We start from the raw sequence: 25,544 nt of genomic DNA on the forward strand, positions 1-25,544 counted from the left end.
TAGAGAGGGCTTACAATCAGACTGTAATTTGGAATATGCATTTTCCAAAACCCCACAACACCTAAGAAGGCCTGTGTTTCCTTTTTATTAGTTGGTGGAGACATAGCTGCTATTTTGTTAATCACATCCATTGGGATCTGACGACGCCCATCTTGCCATTTTATTCCTAAAAACTGGATCTCCTGTGCAGGTCCCTTGACCTTACTTTCTTTTATGGCAAAACTGGCTTTCAGAAGGATTTGGATTATTTTCTTCCCTTTCTCAAAGACTTCTTCTGCCGTGTTGCCCCATACGATGATGTCATCAATGTATTGCAGGTGTTCCGGAGCTTCACCTTTTTCCAGTGCAGTCTGGATTAGTCCATGGCAAATGGTGGGGCTGTGTTTCCACCCCTGGGGCAATCGATTCCAAGTGTACTGGACACCCCTCCAAGTAAAGGCAAATTGTGGACGACACTCTGCTGCCAGAGGGATTGAGAAAAATGCATTAGCAATGTCAATTGTAGCATACCACTTGGCTGCCTTTGACTCTAGTTCGTATTGAAGTTCTAGCATATCTGGAACGGCAGCACTCAGCGGTGGCATAACTTCATTCAGGCCGTGATAGTCAACTGTTAGTCTCCACTCCCCATTAGACTTTCGCACGGGCCATATGGGACTATTAAAAGGTGAGCGAGTTTTGCTGATCACTTCTTGGCTCTCCAGTTGGCGAATCAACTTGTGGATGGGAATCAGAGAGTCTCGGTTGGTGCGATATTGCCGCCGGTGCACCGTCGTGGTAGCAATTGGTACTTGTTGTTCTTCAACCCTCAGCAACCCCACAATCGAAGGGTCTTGAGAGAGACCAGGCAGGGTAGACAGCTGTTCCGTGCCCTCCGTCTCCAAGGCAGCTATACCAAAAGCCCATCGATACCCCTTTGGGTCCTTAAAATACCCTCTCCTGAGATAGTCTATGCCAAGGATGCACGGAGCCTCTGGACCAGTCACAATGGGGTGTTTCTGCCATTCATTCCCAGTTAGGCTTACTTCAGCTTCCAATACAGTTAAGTCTTGGGATCCCCCTGTCACACCAGAAATAGAAATGGGTTCTGCCCCTTCATAACTTGATGGCATTAAAGTACACTGTGCGCCGGTGTCTACTAGAGCCTTATACTCCTGTGGGTCTAACGTGCCAGGCCATCGAATCCACACAGTCCAATAGACCCGGTTATCCCTTTCCTCCACCTGGCTGGAGGCAGGGCCCCTCTAATTCTGGTCAGAGTATCCAGTATTCACTTCTCGTAAAATTGGCTCAGAAGTCCCTTCAAGAGGATCAGAAATAAGATCAGCCCTTCTACTCTGTTTGGAAACCGGAGCAGCATTTTTCCTGGTAGAATCCCCTTTTGTGGTGTTTTTTCCTCGCAGCTCACGAACCCGTGCATTTAGGACCGAGGTAGGTTTTCCATCCCATTTCCTCATGTCCTCTCCATGATCACATAAGTAAAACCACAGGGCACCTTGCGGTGTGTACCTTCTATATTCTCTCTCTTGGGCAGAGGAGCGCTCACTCCTAATAGCTGAGACATTGGTCCTTACAGGTGGGCAACAGGACATCTCCTCTTTGAATTGCTGGAAATCCTCGGACAGCTTCTCCACAGCCGAAATGCAGGCTTGTAGGGAGGAGGAGAGATTTTCTTCGTATTGACCGAGTTGGCGAGCTACTTCATCCACTGTCGGTGCCTCTTCGTCTTTCCAGGTCATTATTGCCAGTGAGTTGGCATAGGACGATGGTGCGCTCCGTACAAACTTCCGCCACATGGGTTGTGTGCATTGGACTTCGTCTGGATCTTTGGGTAATTGTGGGTTGTCCGGATCATGATGAATTGTCTCTAGCACAGCTAATTCCCTCAGATATTGGATACCTTTTTCCATGGTTGTCCACTTGCTTGATTGACATATAACATCTTCCTTAAAGGGGTACCTTTCCTTCACACTTGACAGGAGTCGCCTCCAGAGGCTGATGGCTTGTGTCCCTCTTCCAATTGCCTTGTCAATGCCACCTTCCCTGGCAAGCGATCCCAGCTGCTTGGCTTCCCTACCTTCTAATTCCAAGCTTTTAGCCCCATTGTCCCAGCATCGGAGGAGCCAGGTGATAATATGCTCACCTATATGGCGGCCAAAATCTTTTCGCATATCCCGCAGCTCACTCAAGGATAGGGACCGGGTTATTACCTCTGGTTCTGCCTCTTCCTCCTGTTCCCGTGATGACCCTGGTTCGCCTTCATCCTTCGCTAAGCGAACTGATTTTTTTGTATATTTCTTTTTCTGTACGGGGGCAACTGATACTGGTGCAGGTTGGTCCGCTGGTTCAGTTGCAGTACCGCTCGCCAGGTCTTGGATAACCGCAGTGTCTGTTGCCGAGGTTTGGGTAGCTGCCGTGCTCATTGCCGAGGCTGGAGGGGCTGCAGTGCCTGTCGCTGAGGTTTGGGTAGCCACAGTGCTCGTCGCCGGGGCTGGAGGGGCTGCAGTGCCCGTTGCCGAGGTTTGAGTGCTCATTGTTTTGTTGTTAGGTCCAGAGACCTTCTCTTCCCCTTGAGGGTACTGAGTGGTGTCGAACAGGGCTCGATAGGCATGGGCCAGGCCCCAGCACGTTGCAGTAATTTGTATCTCTCTGGAGCTGCCGGGGTGACAGCATACCTTTTCCAAATATTTTACTAGTTCTTCTGGATTCTGCACTTGTTCAGGGGTGAATTTCCAAAACATTGGAGGTGCCCACTTTTCTAGGTACTTGCCCATACTACCCCACACACCCTGCCACTCATAATTATCCAGCCTTGGGGCAGATCTCTGGGTGATTTTCTTAAATAGTTGTTTAACCTTAAACGAGAGCTGAACCACATTCAGAAGCATGCTAATTCCTAGCAGTAGGGCTAGGACCGTGCTGGTCCCAACATCCCAAGAGTATTCAAATTTTTCAAAATTCTCAAACACCATCGTAACTGGACTGAAGGAGAAAGGAGAGGGGAAGAAAGGTATCCCACCCATAGACTGGTTTTCCAAGGAGGAAAGGTAAATGGTATAATTATTAATAGTTTCCTACAGATGGCTTCCACAGTATAAAGGTGACAATGCTGAGTGCAAGTACCGGATTAATCCCACAGCCGACGACTTTATCATACCATAAACCAGTGTTGTACAATACATCAAAGCGAAAACCTTAATCCACCTCCCACGGATGATAAGCAGCAGAAGAGGGACTACATACAGCAAGCGAGGTGATACATAACAGAACTTTAAAAACCAGAGCAACAACTCTAAGAACACATAAATCAACATAATGACCAGCGACTATTAGACCGATATAATGAATGCTTATAACAAATTTGTTTTAACAAGCTCTGGTCAGGTTTGTCGTTATCTCAACCCTTCGAGCCCCACGTTGGGCGCCAAAAAGGACTGTCGTGGTTTAACCCCAGCCAGCAACTAAACACCACGCAGCCGCTCACTCACTCCCCCCCACCCAGTGGGATGGGGGAGAAAATCGGGAAAAGAAGCAAAACCCGTGGGTTGAGATAAGAACGGTTTAATAGAACAGAAAAAAAGAAGAAACTAATAATGATAATGATAACACTAATAAAATGACAACAGCAATAATGAAAGGATTGGAATGTACAAATGATGCGCAGTGCAATTGCTCACCACCCGCCGACCGACACCCAGCCAGTCCCCGAGCGGCAAATCCCTGCCCCCACTTCCCAGTTCCTATACTAGATGGGACGTCACATGGTATGGAATACACCGTTGGCCAGTTTGGGTCAGGTGCCCTGGCTGTGTCCTGTGCCAACTTCTTGTGCCCCTCCAGCTTTCTCACTGGCTGGGCATGAGAAGCTGAAAAATCCTTGACATTAGTCTAAACACTACTGAGCAACAACTGAAAACATCAGTGTTATCAACATTCTTCGCATACTGAACTCAAAACATAGCACTGTACCAGCTACTAGGAAGACAGTTAACTCTATCCCAGCTGAAACCAGGACACCTCTTCACCCCTTTTGCCGCTCCTCCTGCCAGCTAGCTCTTCTGGACTTAAGCTGTGTACTGAGAGAAAACAGTAATTGTCTATGTTTATTTGCTGTGTTTTTTACCAGGGGATCCCAAAGCCCCGTATATGCAGAGAGGTTTTTTTACCTCCTTCTTGAAATGTAGCAACCTGCTGCCTGCAATGTGGCTGCTGCTTAAAAGAGCACTTCAGCTGCATGCACTGGAGTTCAGGGGAGATACAGAAAGGCATTTGAAGAGCCTCTGTACAAGGACCCACCTTTGGAACTGGGCTAAAAACTGGGGTTGATACCCAAGCTCCCCAAGGAGCACCATGGCAGCTTAGTGAGCCAAAATAGTCAGATACTGCTCCCTTATAGCCAGCAGGGATGCTGCTTCCTTGTGGGTATTAGAGGCACCTGGAAAATCATTACAATTTTCTGCAACTCCCTAAAGGTATCTGTGCAGGAGTCACGTTGGAGGTCTCTGCTCCGAGACAGTCACCATCTCAGGTGTACTGGAGTTGTTAGTTCCCAGTTCTGGGGAGTCAGAGCACCGGCTCATTTAAACAAGCTTTCTTTGGCATTTAAGCCAGGGATGAGAAAAGTCTGTGTTGTTATCTGCTAGGATTTGCAGACTGAATCCCTGCCTTGGTGGTGGGTCTCCCTTTTGTGTATAACCTACTTGAAGAAGTGTGGGCTCCCCAGTAGGCGTTGGAGGCCAGAGCTGATGTCTGGCCCTGTAACTGCTGTTGATCTTTCTTTGCTTTGATATTCACTGGCAGCCTTCAGGAATAGCAGCCCCTTGGTGTACTACTGCATCCTTTGCAGTGATGGGATGACCTGCTTCAGCTCTTTCTCCAGAAAACCCACGGGCTCCAGGACTACCCGAAGAGTTAATGCTCATTGGGTGTTTCGTAGCGCCAGAGACAAGACGAGAAAATGTAATCAATTTTTACTGTATAGGCACTTTCAGACATTCCCTTCACAAGGTGATAACATAGGCTCAGAACCTGTCCCAGTGCAAATCAAGTAAATCCCATTTCCCAGCTGAAGAAGATTAAATATCTTCTGCATCCTTGGCTGCCCTGCTGTTCCTGTGACCTAAGGAAGCATCTGGAGTGTCCCAGCCTTGGTCCTCTATGACACTTTACCAGCCCCAGACACTCCCTCAGTGAGGCTCAGAGGGGCACTTTCCTTGCAGTGTGTGTCCTTGCAGGGGGCACTTCGTCGAATTTCAGACCTTTTCTCTTCCTCTGTCCAAGCTCCATACACAGGCGCCGCTTGGTGCAGTGAGGGAAGCTGCTCTCCCACCCCTCTCTCTCCTTGTGAGATAGATTGCTTTGAGTATATCTGGAGCTGCTGTGCCATTTTCTTTTTTTAAGACTTCCTTTCCCTTTTCATCTTTTTTTTTTTTTTCCCTACATCACCAGCTGGCCTTGATTATAATGTGAGACCCCACCAGCTTCAATTAAGGAGCAGATGTGACCCAAGAAATGGGATAGCAGCTAGGAATGGAGATGACACATTCATGGCACTAGGTCTAATCAAACAACTTCTCACATTATTCTCACTATGAGGTGGGAGACGTGTGAGCCAAAGGCAAGTCAGCACTTGGAGCACCCGCAGAGACACATTGCTAGTAAAGCCATCTGTAACGAGCTGACCATGCCACTCAGCACGGCAATGTGAGCTCAGTCAAGGGCTGCTTTTAATTCACTTAAGTGCAGCAAAGGGCCCAGAAGCTGAGTTGAGAATGGGTACCTAGAAAACAATCAGCCACTGTCAAACAAGGGCTGCCAGGTGGAGGAGATGCTTGTATGCTGTGTACCCACAGATGCATCTGTGTCCCTGGGAGAGGGGGCACTGTGCACGCAGACCTGTGGCATGGTGCATGCACCACCTTCATCTGTGGTGAAGACAGAGATGTTGCTAGTGTTACAGAGCTGTAGGTGGGTCTTGCTGGGGTCAGGCTATGAGAGGGGAGAGACTGGTGTGCTGAAGGCCCCCAGGCATGGCTGTGTTCATGGCAGCAGGGATGCTGTGTGACCTGTGGTTCCTAGTGGAACTGTGTCTGTGGCGCTGCAGATACTGTGTGTTGCAGGTTTTTGGCTGTGCTTGGCAGCTCTGTGGACCTTCAGAGGAAGCAGGTGCTTTGTAGATCTGTAGTGCATAGAAGCTGTGGAAGAGCAGGTGCTTTGAACCTGGAGAAGGTGAGCTGTGATTGTGCTGGAGCTGCTGTAAATCTGTTCTCCCTCATTCATATTCAAGCTAACAGCTGTTTTGTGTTCAGGAAGCTTTTCTCATTTTAGAGGGAAAGCTTCTGGTTATTCCCATGCTGTAGTGTTTTAATTAAGAGTTTATTGCAAGTGAAACATGTCCATCAGATGGCTGTGGAGACTAAACTCCTCTGCCATTGCATTAAATAAGGGGTAACCCAAGCAATACCAATCCAAACTTTCTCCTTGCTCTGCCTCAACCATGCCCAATTCATGAGGTTCCTGTAAATTTTTACAAGTGCTGAAGAGCAAGACTTAGTAGCCTCCCTTTGCTAAGGAGGTGGCCACCATTCTCACACTACTGGCAGAGAAGCTGACATGGAAAGACGTGACTCACCTCCCAGCATTGGGGACTTGTTGCCAGAGATAAAAATAGGACCCGGAGTCCCTGTAGCCAGTCCCTGATGTGTTGTATTGATGTATTTGGGAGAGGCCCTCTAACACCCCTTCAGGTCTGTGCTCTGTGGGGACAGCCAGTGCGTATCCCTCCATCTGAACATGGTGTCCCTGATCACCCTGTCAGATGTTGACCAGAAGAACATGAATGTAACTGCTTGAGAGCATACCTGCCTGCTCTGGGAGTGCAGTTTATGCTAGGTATGAGGACTACGGTTATTCTGATTAGGATCTGAGGATTGAATCCAAGCTGTGGCTCTCAGTTGCTGGCGTCGCGCTTCTCAGATGAAAGAGCAGGGCTCGGTAGCTCCTCCAAGCAGTGTCTCACTGTGGGATGAGGACTTGCTAAAGGCTACTCCTACCTAATAAATGGGAGGGAGGTGGGAGGTGGCCCCAGCCCAGTCAGAATGGGGTGTCAGACAACTATTGCTGCTTTTGGTTTGATGAAGCCTCACTCCCACTAGAAAATAAATATCCTCTTGGAAGTCATAGGTGCCTGTCTCCTCAGCGGCACCACCGGGGTGACCATGCTGAGTGAGATGGCTGTTCCCTGATGGCATTCCCGTCTGTCACTCTGTTCGGTCTCCAGTCCCCCCCGTCGTGGAGCCAGCTTTCCAGGATGTGCGCCAGGGCGTGGGGCGCAGCATCACCCTGCGCTGCACCATGCTGAAGGGCAGCCCTATGAAGGTGGCCACCTCCATCTGGCGCTTCAACGGCACCCTTCTGGCGCAGCCCCTGTCAGAGCAGCAGGACTACTCGGAGCTGAAGGTGGACAGCGTCAGCTGGGAGACCAGCGGTAGCTACGAGTGCAGCATTTCCAACGACGTGGGGGTCTCCACCTGCCTCTTCCAGGTGTCTGGTAAGTTATAGAGTGCACATTGGAATGACCTGTTGGATGGGGTCATGGAGGTAGGAAACTTGCTCTCCATAAACTGGTGCCAGTACAGGCAACCTCTACTGCCTCCTCTGTGCACGGTGCTGTGTTCAGAAGGGATGACTTTCCATAAGCCAACAGGGAGACCTGCCTCCATTCAGGCAGTCCTTCAAGTCTGGGATGGACCTGGGGCCATTATTGCCAGCCACTGGTACATTTTAGCAGTGTTTGACCACTTGCCTGAAAGATATAGGACTTACTTAAACTCAAGGCTGCCATCCACTTTCAAGCTTGGACAACATGTATCGTAGGTAAGTATTGACCAACGGGGAGTGAAAGGTTCTCTACATCCCCACAACAGGCTCCAAACCGTCTAATTTCCCCTTTAAAAACAAACAAACAAAAACTGTATTATGTATTCCTGTGCCTTCCCTATGTCTCCTGTCTGCGTCTCATGATGCATGCTAGGACAAACATGAGCTGAGAATGGGTACTAATACTCAGTGGATTTGCTCCTCACGGTTTTCTGTGAATCCAGCAGGCACTGTAACAGGACTCCTCTCCAGCACCTGCAACTGCAAAGAGGGATGGCATCTAAAACCACACATCTGACCCAGCCTCTCCAGCTGATCATTAAATCTGCTTTTCCCATGACCCCAGAATTGACTTGGGCACCAGTTTCTAGAAAAGCTCTCTGATGAAGTTGCCTTAATAAGCAGTAAATTCAGCCAAAATACTGGGTTTTCAGTCCAGGGCCAATTTATAATACTTTTTGAGTCAGGGCTGAACAAATGAGAATAAATAACATCCAGAGAGGCCTGATTTTGAAGCAGGTCTTTCCCAGGGTTTGGAAAAGCTCAGGTATGCTATAACTCTTGAGATGCTCTCAGAAATGGGGAAGCCCAAACCACTTCTACTGTTTGGGCCCCATTTCAGGACCTTGCTCTGACCCCTGGAGATTTCCTGGAATTTGTCTGGCAGTGGATCTTGCTTGAGAGCTTTGGCCCTCTCTATCCTTTCTTCATATGCTTGCAACTCTCATGTCACTAACTAAGTGATGGCAAACCATATCTCACTATGATCCACCACAGCAAACTGTCCCTAGCAAGCTTGGGAATGCTCCCAGGATCTGAATTTCTTGCTGGATGTAGTAACAAATACATTGCCACCTGGTGTGCCATGCTGTGCCCCACGGGATAAGATCCCCTCAGCAGAAAGCAACATTCATCCCTAGAAAGCACTCATCAGGAAAGCAGCAAGCATTTATTTTCCTGCACCCCTTCTCTGTTCCAAGGCATTGATATCTGATGGTGGCTTTTCAGCTCTAGACATCCTTGCCTGTGTCCTGGACAGTTACAAATCAATTAGACCTTCTGAGCCTGTAGAGCAACCTGGAAAATAATCCAGTGGCTAGACTGCTGTGCTTGGGCTCCGGACCACTGGAGTTTTAATTCCTATCAGCCATGGCCTTCCTGTGTGAGTGAGGGGAATGACACAGTCTCTTTTTGTTTCTGTTTCTTCTCTGTGAAAGTAGGACCATAAACCTTCCTATCTGACAGGGAGGCAGTGACTCATTTGTGACTGTGAGGTGTTCAGATGCACTGGAAACGGAGTACATAAATCTGCCCAGGATGGGATTAGTTTCTTCTATGGAGGGGAGATTAGCTTTCTGAGATGTTTTGGAAGGATAGCAAGACATCCAACCCACTCCCCTTGAGCAAGTTATCAGGGCAGCCCATACTGGTCACCACCTGCACTCCCACTAGCCACAAGCACAGAAAAGCCCTGAAAGATGGAGTGAATAACCTTCAGCTCTTCCCATCAGCTGTAAGCAAAAGACAAAACTTTCTAGTAATGGTAGAGGTTTCCAGAAAGGAAGTTCCAGAAGTATCCTGATGTGCTGCATTTCTACTAGAAGGGGTTTTTTTTAGCTTCCGTTTCCATCTTGGAGTCAATTAATAAGGAATTAATATCATGCAAGGTGACAATTATCATCAGATCTGATTTTATTTTGGAATCTATTATGAAGCTTGACTTCCACAGTCAATACAAGTTGAACAAGCAGCAATTAGTCTCTGAGGTGGCTCTGAACTTCTTGCTTGTGCAAAAATTCAAGTCAATAAAAATAATAAGAAAAAAAGAACTTGGAAATAAACATCAATATTATCCATCTGAGTTCATAAAAAATAAACATTGAATCCTTTCAAGCTTAATTATAACCACACAGAATGGCAGGGTGTATGATTCAAGTGGAAAGGTGCAGCAGACTGCCTGAGGAGATGGTGTTTATGCCTGTTCTGCTCTACAGCATCCCTTGCCGCCCAGGCATCTTTCTGGTCTGTGCAGGTCCAGATTGGACCTGAAGCCAGAAAGGAGAGTTTTGGTTCAGGTCCAACTCCTGCCTGGCCCAGGACAGGACCTGCCAAAACTTGAAGTGCATAGGGTCACACGAAGGTAGTTTCAAATAGGGTAAAACCAATTGTGGGTAAGACTTTGAGTTGCTTCTGGGCCTGGTGCGTTAGTCCACCAGCCGCTGGGCTGCATGGCAGTAGCCTTCAAATCCTGTAGCCTTCAAATCCTGTTTGGTAGTAGTTCAGGACAGCAGCAGCTGGGGAAATGATGGGAAATCCCTTCTTCTCTGAACTATCCAGTTTCTCTCTGGTACATCATTTCTCCTGTGTTTCCCTTCCTCCTGCTGCCCTCTGTTCTTAAGGGGAGATGTTGGTTTAGAAAAGACATATCTGCCCCTGCAAAAGCTCCTGCTGTTTTTACCCAGGCTGAGGTCAGCATCCCCTTTGCTGCCGAGTTGACTGTCATTTTACAAAGAGGCTGGAGCACTGTGATGCCAAGGCAGGGGAGATGCAGAAGGAGCAAGGTCTTCTTTTTAATGCCATGGTCCCTGTGTGATAAATAACACTTTTCCTATGACCTACTGGCCAAATGATCTTTCTCAGGGTTTGTTAGCAGGAGACTCTGTAAAGCAGCAGATGAAACAGGAGAAATGCCAGTTTAAAGCTGTTACCTTAATCAAAGCAAGAGAGAAAAGATTAGCACTGGTTCCAGCTGGAGAACTGAAGTTGTTCCCACCTTCTCCGGTGTCCATGCCCCACTGGTGTTGCAGGGCTGCTAACCCTCCCAGTAGTTTAGGCTGTGAAAGCAGTAGTGGTTCACAGAAAATGATGGTATGTCAGTGCAACACTAGCTACAATAGTAAAGGTGTCCATCATGTCAAAGGCAAGTGAATGAGCTGGGTAAACGGAGCTGTTCCACTCTCACCACATCTCTTTGTAATTTATGTTCCCCTTGATCCCACTCTTTTACTTTCCTCCCTCTTTTTTTTTTTTTTTCCCCTCCAGCAAAAGCTTACAGCCCAGAGTTTTACTATGACACTCCCAACCCCACCTTGAGCCAGAAGCAATCCAAGAATTACTCTTACGTCTTGCAGTGGACACAGAAGGAGCCCGATGCTGTGGATCCCATCCTGAAGTATCGCTTGGAAGTCCGTCAGGTAAGGTCTCCTCTTCTGGAGCCTCAGTGCGTGCCCTTGGGAAGAGGACCTCTCGGGAGGCAGTTACATCAATGTCTCCTTGCTGATTAAGAGCTGAAGGTGATCAAGTTGCCAGATCCTGATGGTCTTGCACTTTCCCCACCGAATGGAAGAGACAGGCCAAGTGCACAGCTCAGCATTGTTTTTTACGTCTGGTGTTGGGTATGATCAAGGGCTTTCAAAGCCCTGCTGCCTCCCATCAGACTGTCCATGCTCGGGGTTTTAATGTGAACAAAACCCCACAGTCATTAGTAGGTATTGTAGATTTTATAGGCCAAAGACTCGAGTGGAATTCCATCCTCCTCACTTGTATGAAATAAAGGGAATAAGCTGAAGAGCTCTCCAGGCAGGAACTGCAGGAAAAAGTCATTGGCTGTTTGTGTTGCAGAAGGGCTTTCATACTGTCACAGTAATGAAGCTATTTGGACTATATAAACTCTACAGGGGAAGAGAAGTAGGTTTCAAGGTTTCTGAGTCTGAAGAGAAATCATACCTGGGGGAGGGGGAAGGAGAACTGAGGGAAGTCTGAAGAGATCACTGGTTGGAGAAGGTTAGGGAAAGAGTCTGATGTTTTTAAAGAGCACATTAACCTAGCAGGATTGCCAGGTACTTTCATCCACACTCAGCAAAGTGCCTGCGTTCAACATTTTTTAAAAATGGGGACACTTAAAATTGGTAGTTATTGCCATTCAGTGGTAGCTTGGAAGCAAATGCATTTTGAAAGGAAAAGTTAGATTACTGTAGATAGAAAACAAAATAATTAAAAAGATCCAAGTGTCTCTTTCCTCTAGTTCTGCACAGTAGGCTCCAGTTTTATGTCTCATTTGATTGTGAGCTCTCTGGGGTGGGACAGCCTTTGTTTGTTACTCAAACCGCATGGAGCACATTGTCAGCGCTTAATAATAATACAGGACACAGGGGAGCCTCTAATAATGAAGGCAGTTTGTCATAGTACCCCTTCCCTCTTAGCCAAGTTTCACTATTATCAGCACTGCAACTAAATGAACTAATTTGTGATTTTTATCCTTCTCCAGTGATGTTGAGGTTTTTTTTCCTTTTGCACAGTGCCTAGAAGTAATCCTGGATCTGTTCCTCATCAAGCTCCTACTGAAAGGGATCAAGAAAAGGGAAAATCACATTTCTGCTTTAAGTTGTGACATGAAGGAAGCTGAGTGCCCATGCAAATTTAACCACCCCGGTTTTGTTCATACCCCATCAGTTACTGCTGTTAGTGTTTCTTTTGCAGTATCACCACATAGTTGCGACTATTGAGTGGTGTGTTTTAGAGGAGTGTTATACCGTGGCCCTGCTGTAGCCTGGTCTCATGTATGGGCAGGCTCTTAGAAATGGCTACAGGTGCCATCATGGTGGCCTGGGTCTGAATAAGAGAGAGAGGAGGAAGCAGGGGAGATTTTTTCCCACTTCTGTCAAGCACAAGCAGGAAACACTCTGGAAAAGACTTTCATGATATTGCCTCCCCCTGGCCCTCCTCCAATGAAGACACTTGCATTTCTCGGTGAGGTCTCTGCCTCCATGTGCCGTACTGAGGTTTCACTGAGCCCTTTTCATTTCCTTGTCCCAGAGGATCACATCCCGTCTTGTCTCCAACCTGCTGTTTCCCAGAGATGCCTCTGTGTTCCTGTCCTGCCTTCCTGGTGTTTTCCCCGTGATGTCTCACTTGGGGTCCAAGCAGCCTTGTGACACCTCCTGATCTTTCACTCTTTCCCTTGTGCCATCACCCTCTTCCATCTTACCCAGGCTTTGCTGCTTTGTCACACCTTCTTCTCCGTGCTGGGGCACCTGGGCTAAGCTTTGTATCCTGTTGTTCCATCACTGGACCACAGAACATAGTGACGTTACTGAATATAACTGTGAAAAGCTCAAAAGCTTAAAAGTATTGCTGACTGGAGAGCTCTTAAGAAAGGCGATTTGTCTGCCTGAATGAGGAGCTGCTGTTTGCCTGTGCACTCTCCTCACTGGATACACTGGCTTCCAGGCACTAGCTCTGATGGCACAAAAATCCTCCTAGAGAGCTAGGATTGAAGTGGAATATTCTCCTCAGATAAAACGGGCCTCAACTGATTCATTGCGAACATCAAGCTGATGAAAGCTTACCCAGCCAACCAGCCCACCTTCTCCTCCAGCCCTGGGAGCTCCCCAGCCTCAGTGGTCATGGCAGGTGCTTTTCAGCATCTTAACGATGAATGAACGTGGCGGCAGCAGCCTGCAGTCTTGAGGTGGTGAGGGGCTCTCTGTGGGGAGGGTTAACTATTGCTGAGCTGGAATCCAAAGGGCAACCAGCCGGGATGCCCACTGGTTGTAAAATGGTTTGCTGGTTTTCATTTCAATCTCCCTGGTTTGCTTGAAGAGCTCTTGGCATATGTAATGTGAAGATCCACAAGTAGCAGGATGCTTTGCAAGGCACCTGGGAACCCTTGAATTAAATTTGCTTGCTGCAGCTGCTGAAAATGGGGCTGGGTGAGAGTAAAAGTGCTGCTTATTAATTGGCTGGTGCTGTGGCTCCTCCAACTCTTCCTGTTCAACAGCTTCCGAGGGATGGTTGGGCATTCCTGGGGGGGATTGCAAGCAGTCTGGGGGAATTTTGTTTTGTAAGCAATGCATGAGGACTCCCAGCAAGACAGGCAGGTGCATTTCCACAGGAACGGATTGTTCCTGACACTGCGGAGCAGGCTGAGCGGCGCAGCAGACGTACCAGTTCCAGTAGAATAAGAATTAACTTTCAATTAAAACCAAATAAACAGCCTGACAGCTTGGAGCCACTGACCCAGGCAAAGCACATACGATAGAAATGTGGAGCAAGCTTCTTGTAAAGTCTCTGTTGTATGTCTCTGCAAATAGGCTGTTATTTCCCGGAGTGCATCGGTCAGGTGGGCTTAGGCAGTGGCATTGTGTTGAGTGGCAATTCAGAGGGGAAAACAACCCCACAGAGGAATGGCAGGGGCCTCACAGACATCTGTCCTGATGGATTGGGACGTTTTTCCTTTCTTGCTCCAAGGCAACTGATCCAAATGCTGACCACCTTACTTCACCTTAGCCAGTGAACTTCATGAGTTCACAGTCTTAGGTGGTTTGGTTGTGGGCAGATGCCATGAGGCTTTTGAGCTATTTGTTTGGTCAGCTTTTTTTCTTCCATGTGTTCTTGTAGCATAGAAAGGCACTGAGGCACTGCGCTCTAACTGAAAATGTTTTTCATTGCTTGGGGATTCAAAGCAGCCTCCCCAAACCAGATCTTTGCTTAAAAAATAAAAAGCCTTTTAAGTTGCTTGTTTCTCTCTGTGTATTTTATCCCCTCCCAGAGCTCTACTCTAACATTAAAGAGAAATGAAAAGCCATCTAATATTGCAAGCAGGTTGCATCCTGGAGGAAGGATCTGAGTTGGGCTGGTGGTTACGGTTACAGAGGATAGTGGCAGAATTACTGTGCACTTAATGAGCTGGAACCCATCTGTGACCTGAGGCTGCAAGAGAAAGAGGAAGGAGAAGGTATTGGTGCAGTAGGGAAGTTTAATCTTCATTGTGCCCCTCAAGGAGACCTGAGGCTGCCATCTCCTCTGTACCTTCTGATACGCAGGCTCAGGCCAGAATGGGTCCAGCTTAACACATTCCTGCCTTTCCTTTCCTCAGAGCAGGCTCAGCTCTACCTGCCAGACAGACCCCTGAAATTTGCACCAGGCCAAGCCCCAGACCCATTTGCTAAATTAGCTCGCTAGGTTGTCACTTCAGATTAATTCCTGTCAGGGAGACTGTCTTTAATGAGACTGGCCCTGTGCAATGCCTGAGTAATTGTATGATCTCTCTTTGTTTGTACTTTCATCCCCTCCATGTTGGATAAACATCCCCTGCTGTCTACAAAACTCATCTGGGCTCCGGAGCCGGCTGCCACTTGCCTCATCAGCCAGACAGAGCAGCATTAATGAGAGCTGCAGCAGTGGGGAGCCAGGCTCACCGTGTGGGGAGGTGACAGGTAACAGAGCTGTTTGGACAGACATAGGACAGGGGCGTTAGCAGGAATTTAATGATTGTGATTAGAGCAGAAGGTTAACTGCAGCTGATGGCCATTGCAATGCAGCAGGAGAGGTTTTATGCCGAGGCCCACGGGCCACGGATCTGTATCGCTTCATTTCTGCCTCTGAGTTGTTCTTTTGCTCTCCTCTGAGCCCACTTCAGCAGCGTCTGTCAACTGCTGTCTGTCTTTGGCTTCATTAGTGCACAGAGCCGGACGCCCCTCCGAGGGCACACGGACCCAGGCAGGGGCATCTCTTGCTCTCTTCACACACTAAGCAGGGGTGGTATTACTCAAAAGGGAGGATGAGCAAGTAGTGCACCAGCCCATAGTCTTTTACATAAATGTTTAGTTGAGAATGCTGTTAACTCGCACCGCTGTGCTTCCCCCATTCATGCACCACCATGTCTTGGTGAACCCATATGCATGGCCCCTGGCCCATGAGGAGCCAGCCTAGTGAAGTTGGATGCATCTTCCAATCAGAGTCATTTAGGTTGGAAAAGACCTTTAAGATCATTGAGTCCAACCATCAACCATGCCCATTAAACCATGTCCTGAAGTGCTTGCAAGCAACCCTGTGATAAAATAAACAGCTAGTTTGGGCAGCCAAGGTAGAAAAAACTTCCATGGCAAGCTAATCTACCCAGCCCTGTACTCATCAGGAGTGAGAACATCCAGGCCAAAAGCTTTTCTCCTCCCACCTTCAGCAGCAGCCAGAACCTGGAGAAGAGTATAAAACCAAGACAGACACATGCAGTATTGCTTTCTCTGCCTCTAGATATTATAAACCTCTTTGTTTACTGGGTCCCAGGTTAGGAAAGGCTATGAATGCAGAAAGGCAATGTATCAAGTGCGTGGTGGCCCTTGCAGCAGCCCAGTCCTGTGCTCTCGGAGGTGAACAAAAGCTCTTTTCTTCCGTAGCTGCAACCGTGGCTTCAGGCAAAACTTCTTAGTAAACTGAGCAGCCAGCACCTCCGGGGGTTGCCTGAGGGCTGCACCTTGGGGCCGGCAGGACACTGAGGGCTCGGACAGAAGGAAGCTCTGTGCAAGGCAGGCAGGGGTGGCCGAACTCACTTTACAAAGGGGCTAACATTGAAATTGCTGGCTCTGGGGGATTACATGCTGTCTGGGCAATGCTGCCATCACCAAGGCCAACAGGCCTGGGTCCATAGCCTTCATCCTGAGGCTCTCTGGGCCACCATGCCCCCAGTGGCCCCATCACGTGCATCCCCCCACTAGTGCTGTGGTGGGGTTTTCAGCTAGGGAATGCTGCAGAAGCTGAGGAGGTGATACAGTGAGGTTTTAGGATAGCTTAGCTGAAAAGCAGTCAGAGCTGTCCTCCTAAGTCCTTTTCATACTACAAGATGAAAAGCTTAAAGGGTGGACTTGTGGCTTGTAAAGTAGGGAGGGCCCCATTGTGCTCTGGATAAAATGTGACCTGTGGGGCACGGGCCTGGTGTTACCTGGAAAAAGGGAAAGGGCTTGTGGTGCCACATCCACTGAGAAATCCTCCTGCTGAAAGGCTGCTTAACTGGACAGGCTAGTCTGATGTCCCAGTGTGGGACACTGACAGGGCACATGGAACAAGGATGTGCAAGTCGCTTTTCCTTTCTTCCTTCTTGCTAGAGCATCGCAGTCCCAGCTGGCTGCAGTGAGGAAGGAAGTGTGACTTCCCATGATGCAGCAGATAGTGGCCCTGGCTGCACGCGAGATGCCGCATGGATCACAACATTTGTGGGGTGTGACAAATGGCAAATCCCTTTACTGTTCATCACTTCACTTGATAGAGGCTGCACTGGTCCTGTCTCATTGGTGTTAGGACTAGGGACTGCAGTGACTTGGCCTTAGTGTTTGCCTAGGACTGAATCTCAAAGCAGGCATTCTGTTGTAGGATGGCTTGTAACTCACATCTAATGGAAAGCTGCTTTAGTCCTGTCTTCTTTTTTGCCTCCCTTGGCTGCCAGTTTGATGTCTGATCACAGGCTGCTGTCATATAGGACAACGTCAAATCAGTGCAATTCCACCTACCTGCTGAGCCATCCTCTGTAGTGGGAAAAGGTGTTTTTTTCAGCTCTAACTCTCCCATCTGCCCCACTGATGCTCTTTTTTTTTTTATTTCAACTTTTGTTCAGGCAGTGAGAATAGGCAGATTACATTTGCGCTCTCAAGTCAATTGCCTTCAGTTGTGCTAGTGGCGTATGTGATGCTGTGCAGAACTCAGCCCTGAGGGAGGTGGAAAAGGATGCAGAAAGAAGCCAGTGTGTCAATGGGAGGTGTGCTTGGCGGACAGTTCCAACAGCCATCATGATGCAAAGCTAGGGAAAGCAAGAGAAGGGAGAGGTGACACTGCTTTTTTAGGCTGCAAGAGGAGGAGAGGTTTGGAACGTGTGGTGTGATTGAGTGGCAGCCATGTGCTGGTGGAAGGAGAGCTGGCTGATCAATAGCATTTGATGGACAAGCTGTGCTTGAAGCTTAACGAGATTGCTGTGCAGGACCTGGGGGTAAAGCAGCAACTTTGCCACAGGCGTTTGGGAGCAAAGAGGGCAGGATCCTGCCTCAGCTGTGCTCTCTGCTGCCTGAAAATGGGACACAATGTCAGTCACTGCAGCTGACAGCATGTTGAGCTGTGTCTCTTTTTGTCTCTAGCAATCTGTCACGGGGATGATATATCAATGAGACCAGCTGCTAGAACAAGGTCCTCTCTACCTGTGCTGTAAGGGAAGACTCCAGGAAGCTGGATGTTTGGTGGGGGTGAGAAACAAGGAGCTTCTTCCAGTTTTAGTATATGTATTCTTTACTGGCTAAATTGGCAACAGCAGAGCCTCTACCCAGTGCAAAAGAAGGGAGTTTTCTCCTGGCCGTTGCTCACTGCAGGCAAAGATGTCTGCCCAGCCATGGTTGTTGTTAGCCCTGTTAGCCAGAGGATCAGAGTGATTTCTACAAGGCTCGCCAGGGAAGCTCGACACAGGCCTGACCAGCACTGAAGGGTCAGGTGAGTTCAGCCGAAATGGCTGGGAGCCATGGGATGAGGTTTCCCCCTTAGGTCTGCCTAACATCTTCCAATGCTGCTATTGAGACTTCCCTTTGCCCACAAGAACTTAGCAAACAATGCCTAACTAATGAATTAGTCTGACTAATTCTGTCTTTTTGGATTCACAAATTGCTCTTCAGTATGATTCATGGTTTTCCTGAGCTGGTTATCCCTGGTCCACAGATCACTTGTAATCAGTTAGTTGGGAAAATTGGTAATATGAGCGGTGGCAGGTTAGTTATGCCTCAGTCTTGTGGTACCGTTTCTCTTCTCTGATTATCCAAAGTAAATAAGGTAACCTCCCCAAAACAGGGTAGCTGAAAGTTTTACAAGGTGGCTTGCCATTCATAAGGTGCCTCACAGCAGAGATTCTGTCTTAGCATTCGCTTTTCGTAAGTACTGCTCCTAATGCAATTCAAGTACTTGATGCAAGAGAGAAAGCAGGATATTGTTTAGCTTGCCTAGTACAAGGGAATAATTGCGAACAGTTTTCCCACTCTTAGTTGTGTTTGGAATAGTTACAGTGCCTGAGAAAAACAGTACAAATAATCTCGCTGGAAAGGCTCACATGATCTTAAAGCACATCTAGTAGCAAAAATCTCATCTATCTCTAGCTCCTAACGCCACTGTTCAGTGCTCATTCAGGATAAGGAGAATGTGAGAGAAGAGATAATCACACTCCCCAAACCAATATACCCCTCATATCAGCCTTGCAAGCTTGAGATGTTGTTTTCACACCATCGTGCTTGTTCGTATCCAGCAGTCTGTTGGCTTGTGTTTTACAAAGCTGAGCACAGGATGAAAAACACTTTCCAGGTATCAAAGATAAAAGTGAGTCCTCTGTGTGCATCTCTTACCCACACTCCTTCGGTGGCTTCAAGGGGTACATGCTAGTTACTGAGTCTTTCTGAGAGTCCCTATTGATAAGCTGTGATGCAGCTTCCTCCCATTTACTCTGCTCATCTGTTGTTTTCAGTAGTCAGCCCATGTTCCTCCTACTGTTTCAGAGTCTTTTCTTCGGGCACCTTCTTCCCCTTCCCTGTTCCCCCTCCTATTTTCCACCTCTTGTTTCTTTTGTTTCTATTTCTTTTTTTGGTTTTGTTCCTGTTTTGGGGTGTTTTTTCCTGGCTTTCACTTCCTAGAACATGTTGGAGATAAGAGGGGAGAGTGTGTGAAGGAGGAAGGGTTTGGAAGAGAGATGTAGTCTCTCCCATAGCTAATGACAAGCAGGAAGGAATAGGCACTAGATAGCTGTTTTGACTGTGTTTCATAAAGAAATGAAATGTATGCAGTCATGCTGCCAGTGCAGGCAGCATGGAGCAATGTGAAGGGCTTTATGGCTCTCCCTGCATATGCTGTGCTGCCTGCCTCTTCCTTAATAGAGACAGGACTGCAAGTGCAGTCGAGTTAGAGGTGGCCTATAGGCTCTGGAATTATACTTACCTGTATACCTTCGTTACATGTACCAGACTGGGAAGTCCAGAGTCCCACACAAAGGCTGTTTCTGCTCCAGTAAGCAATAGCCCCTTCCTTTATTAATTGTTGTTTTGAAGGGTAAAGGTGCCCTAACAGAGGGCTCTGCCAGGCCAGGGTCTGTAGACAATCCAAGAAAAGAAGCCTGGGAGATGGCAAGTGCTGTTGGTGGAGCACGTCTCCCTTGGTAAGTTACAACCATATTATAGACAAAATGGCTCAGAGCTCAACCTAACTGCAGCTGGGCAAACTTGGGCTATGCAGAGCCAGATTGCTTTTTCTTCTTGGAGCCAGAAGTGCTGGCAGCATGGTGCATAGACGTGTACATGGGTCTGGCTGCAGGCAGTTGTGTCGAGGGCAAGGAAATGGGTGGAAGAGGAAACCATGCTCACTGAGATTAGGGATGGGTATAAAGTTGGATCCAGTAAGGCACCAAGCAGTGCCAATTTTCAGATGTGAGGCTCAAAAGAGACTGGAATCATTGCTCTCTGCAGGAGGGGCTGTGGATCAAGGTGAAGGATATTGTCCCTTATTCAGGTTATGCCCATGCTGCAGACAGAGAGGTGATTGCATTGTCAAGTACAGGTAAGATCTTGCAGCAGCAGTATAGAGCTTCCAGTGTGAACAGAAGGATGGCATGTGCTTTCAGGATCGAAGATATGGCTGTGAGACAGTAGGAGAGAGATAACAAGCATAATTAGACATACATGCAACCTGTCTAGCTCAGTACCAACCACAGTGACACCAACATAGGCTCCTTGCACAGACTGGGGACTGTGTGGATCTCTCTTCCCACCCATTACCAAATTCAGGTGCTAGTTTACTCCCTTTTCTTTTCCAACTTCTGGGCTCCCCTTCCTGAGGATGTGCAGCCATGTGATGCCCCAGTAAGCCCATGGCTCATGAAGTTGCCAGTCATGCTGTGCCTCAGTTAAGGCTTTTACTTGACTGTCTCCCTGACAGAGTGAAGATTAGGTCTGTTCTTTTTAGACCAGGGAACATATGCTAATAAAATACATATTGCTTTCTGATCAGCCCCTAATGAAAGACATTATTGAAGAGTGTGGAACAAGTACTTACAGTAATTCATGACAGCACCTATTTGGCTTCTCTGGGAAGCTGTAAACTGCTGCTCTTGGCACCTAATGAGGATGGGCAGCTGATTGAGAGAGACTGTCTCCTGCCTTAGATGGTTCCAGGTGTCCTCGGTAGCTACTGAAGGTTGCAGTTGCTTCTCTCTTTGGAGCTGGGGATGTTTCAGCCCAGAAAGGGAGCCTCCTGATAAGGACAATTTAGGATTAAAAGCTTCCAGGACTCCTCATTTAGACCAAATAATGGATTTGCTTTGGACATCCATGCTTGCTTAACCCCAGGATCTGAACCTGTGTGCTTGACTGATGAACAACATAGACATGAATTTCAGTTCACTGGTGTGCTTGTCTGGCAAATGCCAACTTTATGTTTGCAGTGTGATTATTTGCTCTGGAAACCCCTAATGAGTAATGGTTATCAAGCAAAGAAAATTAAATAAATCCAAGTTTAAACTTACCCTAGCCCTTTAACTGATGCTGTTAATGCTTGACATCATTTCCATCCAAGGTGGTGATGAAGTACTAACCCAGGAAAATGTTTTAATCCAATCTGACAGGCACAGGAAGTTTGATGAGAGATTATGAAGAAACATCACAGTGACTGTCTTCATACCCAAACCAAATTTCTCCACTATCCAAAACTTACCCAAATGGCTTTTCCAGAGTGCACAGGCATCTTCCCCATGGCCGATACCAGCCAGTTGGATCAGAATCCCCTATTAGGATTGTGCTGCTGAAATTTTGTGCAGCTGACACCAGGTTGGGAGGCAATGCCAGCTCAGTGAAGGATCAGGATATCATAAGGAAGATCTGAAAGATGGAAAACTACTAGAGTGGTTCAGGTGGGATGAAATGCTGTGGTACAAATGCAAGGTCATGCATGCGGGAGGGATCTGCTACAGGCTGGGAGCTCATCACTGGGAAATGACTGAAGTGGAGGAACAATGTGGGTGAGTGAGTTGACTTCAAGGAGCTGCTGGTAAGATGCAGGTGTGAGAAAGGGCAAACGTACTCCTAGGTGAAGCCTAAGGTACTTCCAGGCAAAGTGGAGAAGTGCTACTGCATCCTATATGCAGGGCTGGGATACCAAACTCCAGCAAGTGGGATCATGCAGAAAAGGACTATAGAGTAGATCAGGGAAAGCGAGAGTCTATTACAAGAGGAGGCACAGACTGCTCAGCTTGTTTAGCCTAGCAAAGCAAAGGCTGAGGTGTGGTGTGATTGCTGTCTATAAAAACATCAGGGGGTCAAGCAGCAGGAAGGGAAAAGAGCCATTTAAGCTAAAGGACAATATTGGCACAGGATCAACTGGGTGCAAGCTGCTTGTGAATAAATTCAGGCTGGAAATGAGAACATTAGGGTGGTCAGGCTCTGGAACAGCTGTCCAGCGGGACAAGCAGGCCAAACAGGAATGGCTTTTAGGATGGGATGTGGTACATTCATAAAATGAATAAGCAGAGGTCTCTTGGTTGAGACTGACTGTTCTCCTGGGCACATGAGAAAAATGGATGGCCCTCACACCTACTGCTGCCAGGGCACTGAGCTTTGAAGACCGCCTTGATTGCTGGTTGCTTGAAGAGTGCAGCCCACCAGCTGCATGAACAGTTGAAGATTATTTTGTCCACATTATCACCCCGTGCTTCTTTCAGACCTTTTTGAGATACCTGTGCTTCCTGCACCACCAGGCTCCCCCATGGCTCCTGGTCCCATGCACGTCTGCTCTCCAAAGTGTCCTGACACTCACAGATGAGAGAGGAGGGCTGGGGCAGAGGGGACTCAGCCTAACGCCCTACCAGCATGCATGCCGGAGACAGCATTTGTCCGTTGTGCTCCTCTGCGGAGCTGTACAGGGAGCGAGGAAGAGCCTGGCGGAGGGAGGCAGCCTGTGTGCAAGGCTGCTGTGCCACACCAGCCTGCCTGTCTGCCATCTCCTCTCCCTTTGGAGAGGCCGGTGTGGCTGGGGATGGGAGCTGGGAGCTTTCCCAGCTGCCCACGTCTGCGGTTAGCTGGTGAGAATGGAGTGGGAGCGCGGGCAGCCACCCCCGTCTCGTTTGTGCTGCAGGAAGGAGCAGCCGGGGGAATTTGAATGAGGCTGAGAAAAAAGGGAGAGAGAGTTGAGCGTGTGTGGAAAGGATTTGGAGGGGAGTTACTGGAAAGCAAAGCTAGTGCTCATGCTCTGAGCTGAGAAGCTGCTGAAGAAGCGGGACAAGTAAGGAGAGAGTGGCAGAAGTGAATAGCAATGCTGGGAAGCTGGGTGCCTGCAGAGCAGTTCCTTTGCTCTGATCAGCTTGTTGGGGAATCTGCATGATTTTAATGTATGTTTTTCTAGCTGGTGTTTGCAACAATTCCCTGGGGCTTGGAGATGAAACAGGTTTTCTAATTTCTCCCTCAAACAAGCATGCACAGCTGCTTAACCTGCAGCTGGTCGTGAGACCACATGCGTGGCTATGCAGGTCATACCAAGCCCTAGCACAGTTAGGTTATCATGTTCTCGTGAATTTGTGGTGCGGTTTGTTGAGCAGGACTGCAACATTAACTATTGACAGATATGTTTATTAATATCCTTTGGCTTGATTATGTCTGTTAGCTGATATGTACCTAGCTTAAACATCATTCAGTCTGAAAACAACATGCTTTTTTCCTTTAATAGCCTACATAAATGGAAGATGTTAATGTGGCAGTGTCATACTTTGGACCCCTTTGCTGTGACAGTGTCCCAGCTGGGATGGAAGCAGAGGGCAGGGGTAGTGTGGCATCTTGCTTTTCTCTCTGAGGCTCTTAGCGTGTGTTTCTGGACCATGAGCTGGCTCAGCTGGGCACAGTGGGACAAGCACTCTCTAAGCGTCATGAGCCAGCTCAAATGATAAGATGGGGGACTGGGCAGACAATACCTACCAATAGAATGTGATGGTGAGGAATCAGAAAGGGCAGACCTAGTTTGCAGGTCCTGGAAGCTTGATGACTAGGTACATATGAGCATGTGAGTGTGCTCTCCCTTGGTTGCTAATACTGCTTACAAGTGACAGGGGAAAGGGACAGGTTGCACACCGTGCATGTGAATACCTACATCCCACGTGGGGTTGATTCTGCCCTTTGTAAGGTGTTTTTAGTGAACCAGGTCTGCAAGAACATTCTCCTGTCTGCAGCCTGTGTGGTATTCACAGCCAGCCGGTAGAAACTGTGGGTTGGTTTGTTTTTTCCCTTCCCATCCCCTTCCTCTGATTTTTGGAAATGGAAGGAGGTAAAGGCGGAGATGAGGCTGTGCATTGTGCTGTGCTCTTGTTCTGGCCCCACTGGCAGCATCCTGAGCCTGGTGATGAATGAGCTTTTTGCGTGAGATCCTCCACTGAGGTTTCAGCATCTCTAATAAGGTGGCCAGTATTTCACTGTCCTCTGCGCCTGCCTCTGCTTTATTAACTGCACCGCAGCAATATTAAGCTGGAGCACTGGGCCAGCATGATCAGAAGGAGGGGGTGGAGGGAAGAAGATACCAGGGTAGCATGGGAGAAGAGCACACACGGAGCAGGAGAATGAGGGCAGCAGCAGGCGATTCAAGCGGAGGATTAAAAAATGGGTTCCTGCTGGACTGATGCATGCAGCTCTGCACAGACCTGCTGCTGACAATCAGGGAGGCAAAGGATGTTTAGGGAGAGGGAGGCAGAGCCAGACGTTGGCCTTAATGTCTCCGTCTGCTGGACCTGTGCTAGTGACTGCAAGCTGGCACCTGCTCTGTGTGCACAGAGCAAGTGGCTGGCTGGAGCTCTCCCCTTTTTCTCCCTTGCACTAATTTCATGCCCTTTAAACTGTGATGGCAGCGCACCTGGCCCTTTCTCCTGACGGCTGCAGCTAGCCCAGGGGAGATGTTTGGCCCATACTGCTTTTCACCCAGAAGAGCCAGTCTTTCCAAAGGCATCCCAGGTCAGTTCTGTCAGGATGCCAGGACTGTAGGGACTGTAGTAAGGACATGTGGAAGGCAGCCTTGCTGGCAGCCATTTGCTGTGTCTGTCCAAGTTGCAGGTTGAATAGAGATAGGACATAGGCTGAGAGAAGAGTTGGGTCAGAAGTATTTGGTGGAGGGAAAAGACCCTTGCAAAACTTTTCCCTGTGCTCCAAGAGGAGGTACGTGCTGGGCCCTGGCTGTGCCTTTCTCATTACCTAATGATCCAGGTCTCTCCTGGGAAGCAGGGCAGTTGCAGCCCGTGGGGGGCATATATGCCATTATTAATTTCTGTTTCACAGCCAAACCTGGGTGGCAGCCAGGTATTTATTTGGTTAAACCCATGTGCCCCTGAAGATAGACTCAACCAGGGGATCTAGAGCTTTGCAGTCCAGACTGGAAGCTGATTTCTCAGTTTGTCCTGGATTAGGTGATGTAGGAGAGTAAGTGATTTGACATTGCTCCCAGAGGCTTTAGATACCCAAATTCCACCTAACTCCCAGCTGAGGTGGAATTTGCACTGTCTGAATCTCACCCCCAGGCTTCTCTCTGACTCTCCATTTTGTTTCTCTTCTAAAGGTTATGTCTAGACAAGGTAAATGGATTCTGACCTCCTCCTATTTGCTGGCTGCCTTTCCAGCGCCCCGGCTCATGGCAGCCTGTGGGGAGGAGCTGCCACCAGCCCCTCCAGTCAGGCTCCACTCCCCAGAAAGCCCCGTGCCAGGAGCCATACTGCTCCAGCCTCCTGCTTCTGGCTTGTGACCCCTCCTCTCCTCCCAGATAACTGGGGGTCTGGCGCTAACAATCCCAAATGAGATCACTGCCACTGGGAGCCACCTCCACTCTTGCTTGGCAGAGTGGTGGTTCAGAAGGCTGGC

General features: G+C 48.3%; 1 protein-coding gene across 6 annotated transcripts in view; it reads left to right on the plus strand.

Moving 5' to 3' along the window:
* The window catches only part of MDGA1 (MAM domain containing glycosylphosphatidylinositol anchor 1), a 160,859-nt gene that overhangs the window by 95,353 nt on the left and 39,962 nt on the right, over window positions 1–25,544 (plus strand). For 5 of the 6 annotated variants that reach the window (XM_052805730.1, XM_052805727.1, XM_052805728.1 and 2 more), the window contains 2 exons: window positions 7,280–7,549; window positions 10,921–11,072. In XM_052805730.1, coding sequence (XP_052661690.1) covers window positions 7,280–7,549; window positions 10,921–11,072 — 422 coding nt within the window. The remainder of the gene's footprint in view (window positions 1–7,279; window positions 7,550–10,920; window positions 11,073–25,544) is intronic. The other variant, XM_052805731.1, reaches the window with a different exon arrangement.

Source organism: Harpia harpyja, chromosome 13 (genome assembly GCF_026419915.1).
Source record: "Harpia harpyja isolate bHarHar1 chromosome 13, bHarHar1 primary haplotype, whole genome shotgun sequence".
In the NCBI taxonomy this organism is placed as follows: domain Eukaryota; kingdom Metazoa; phylum Chordata; class Aves; order Accipitriformes; family Accipitridae; genus Harpia; species Harpia harpyja.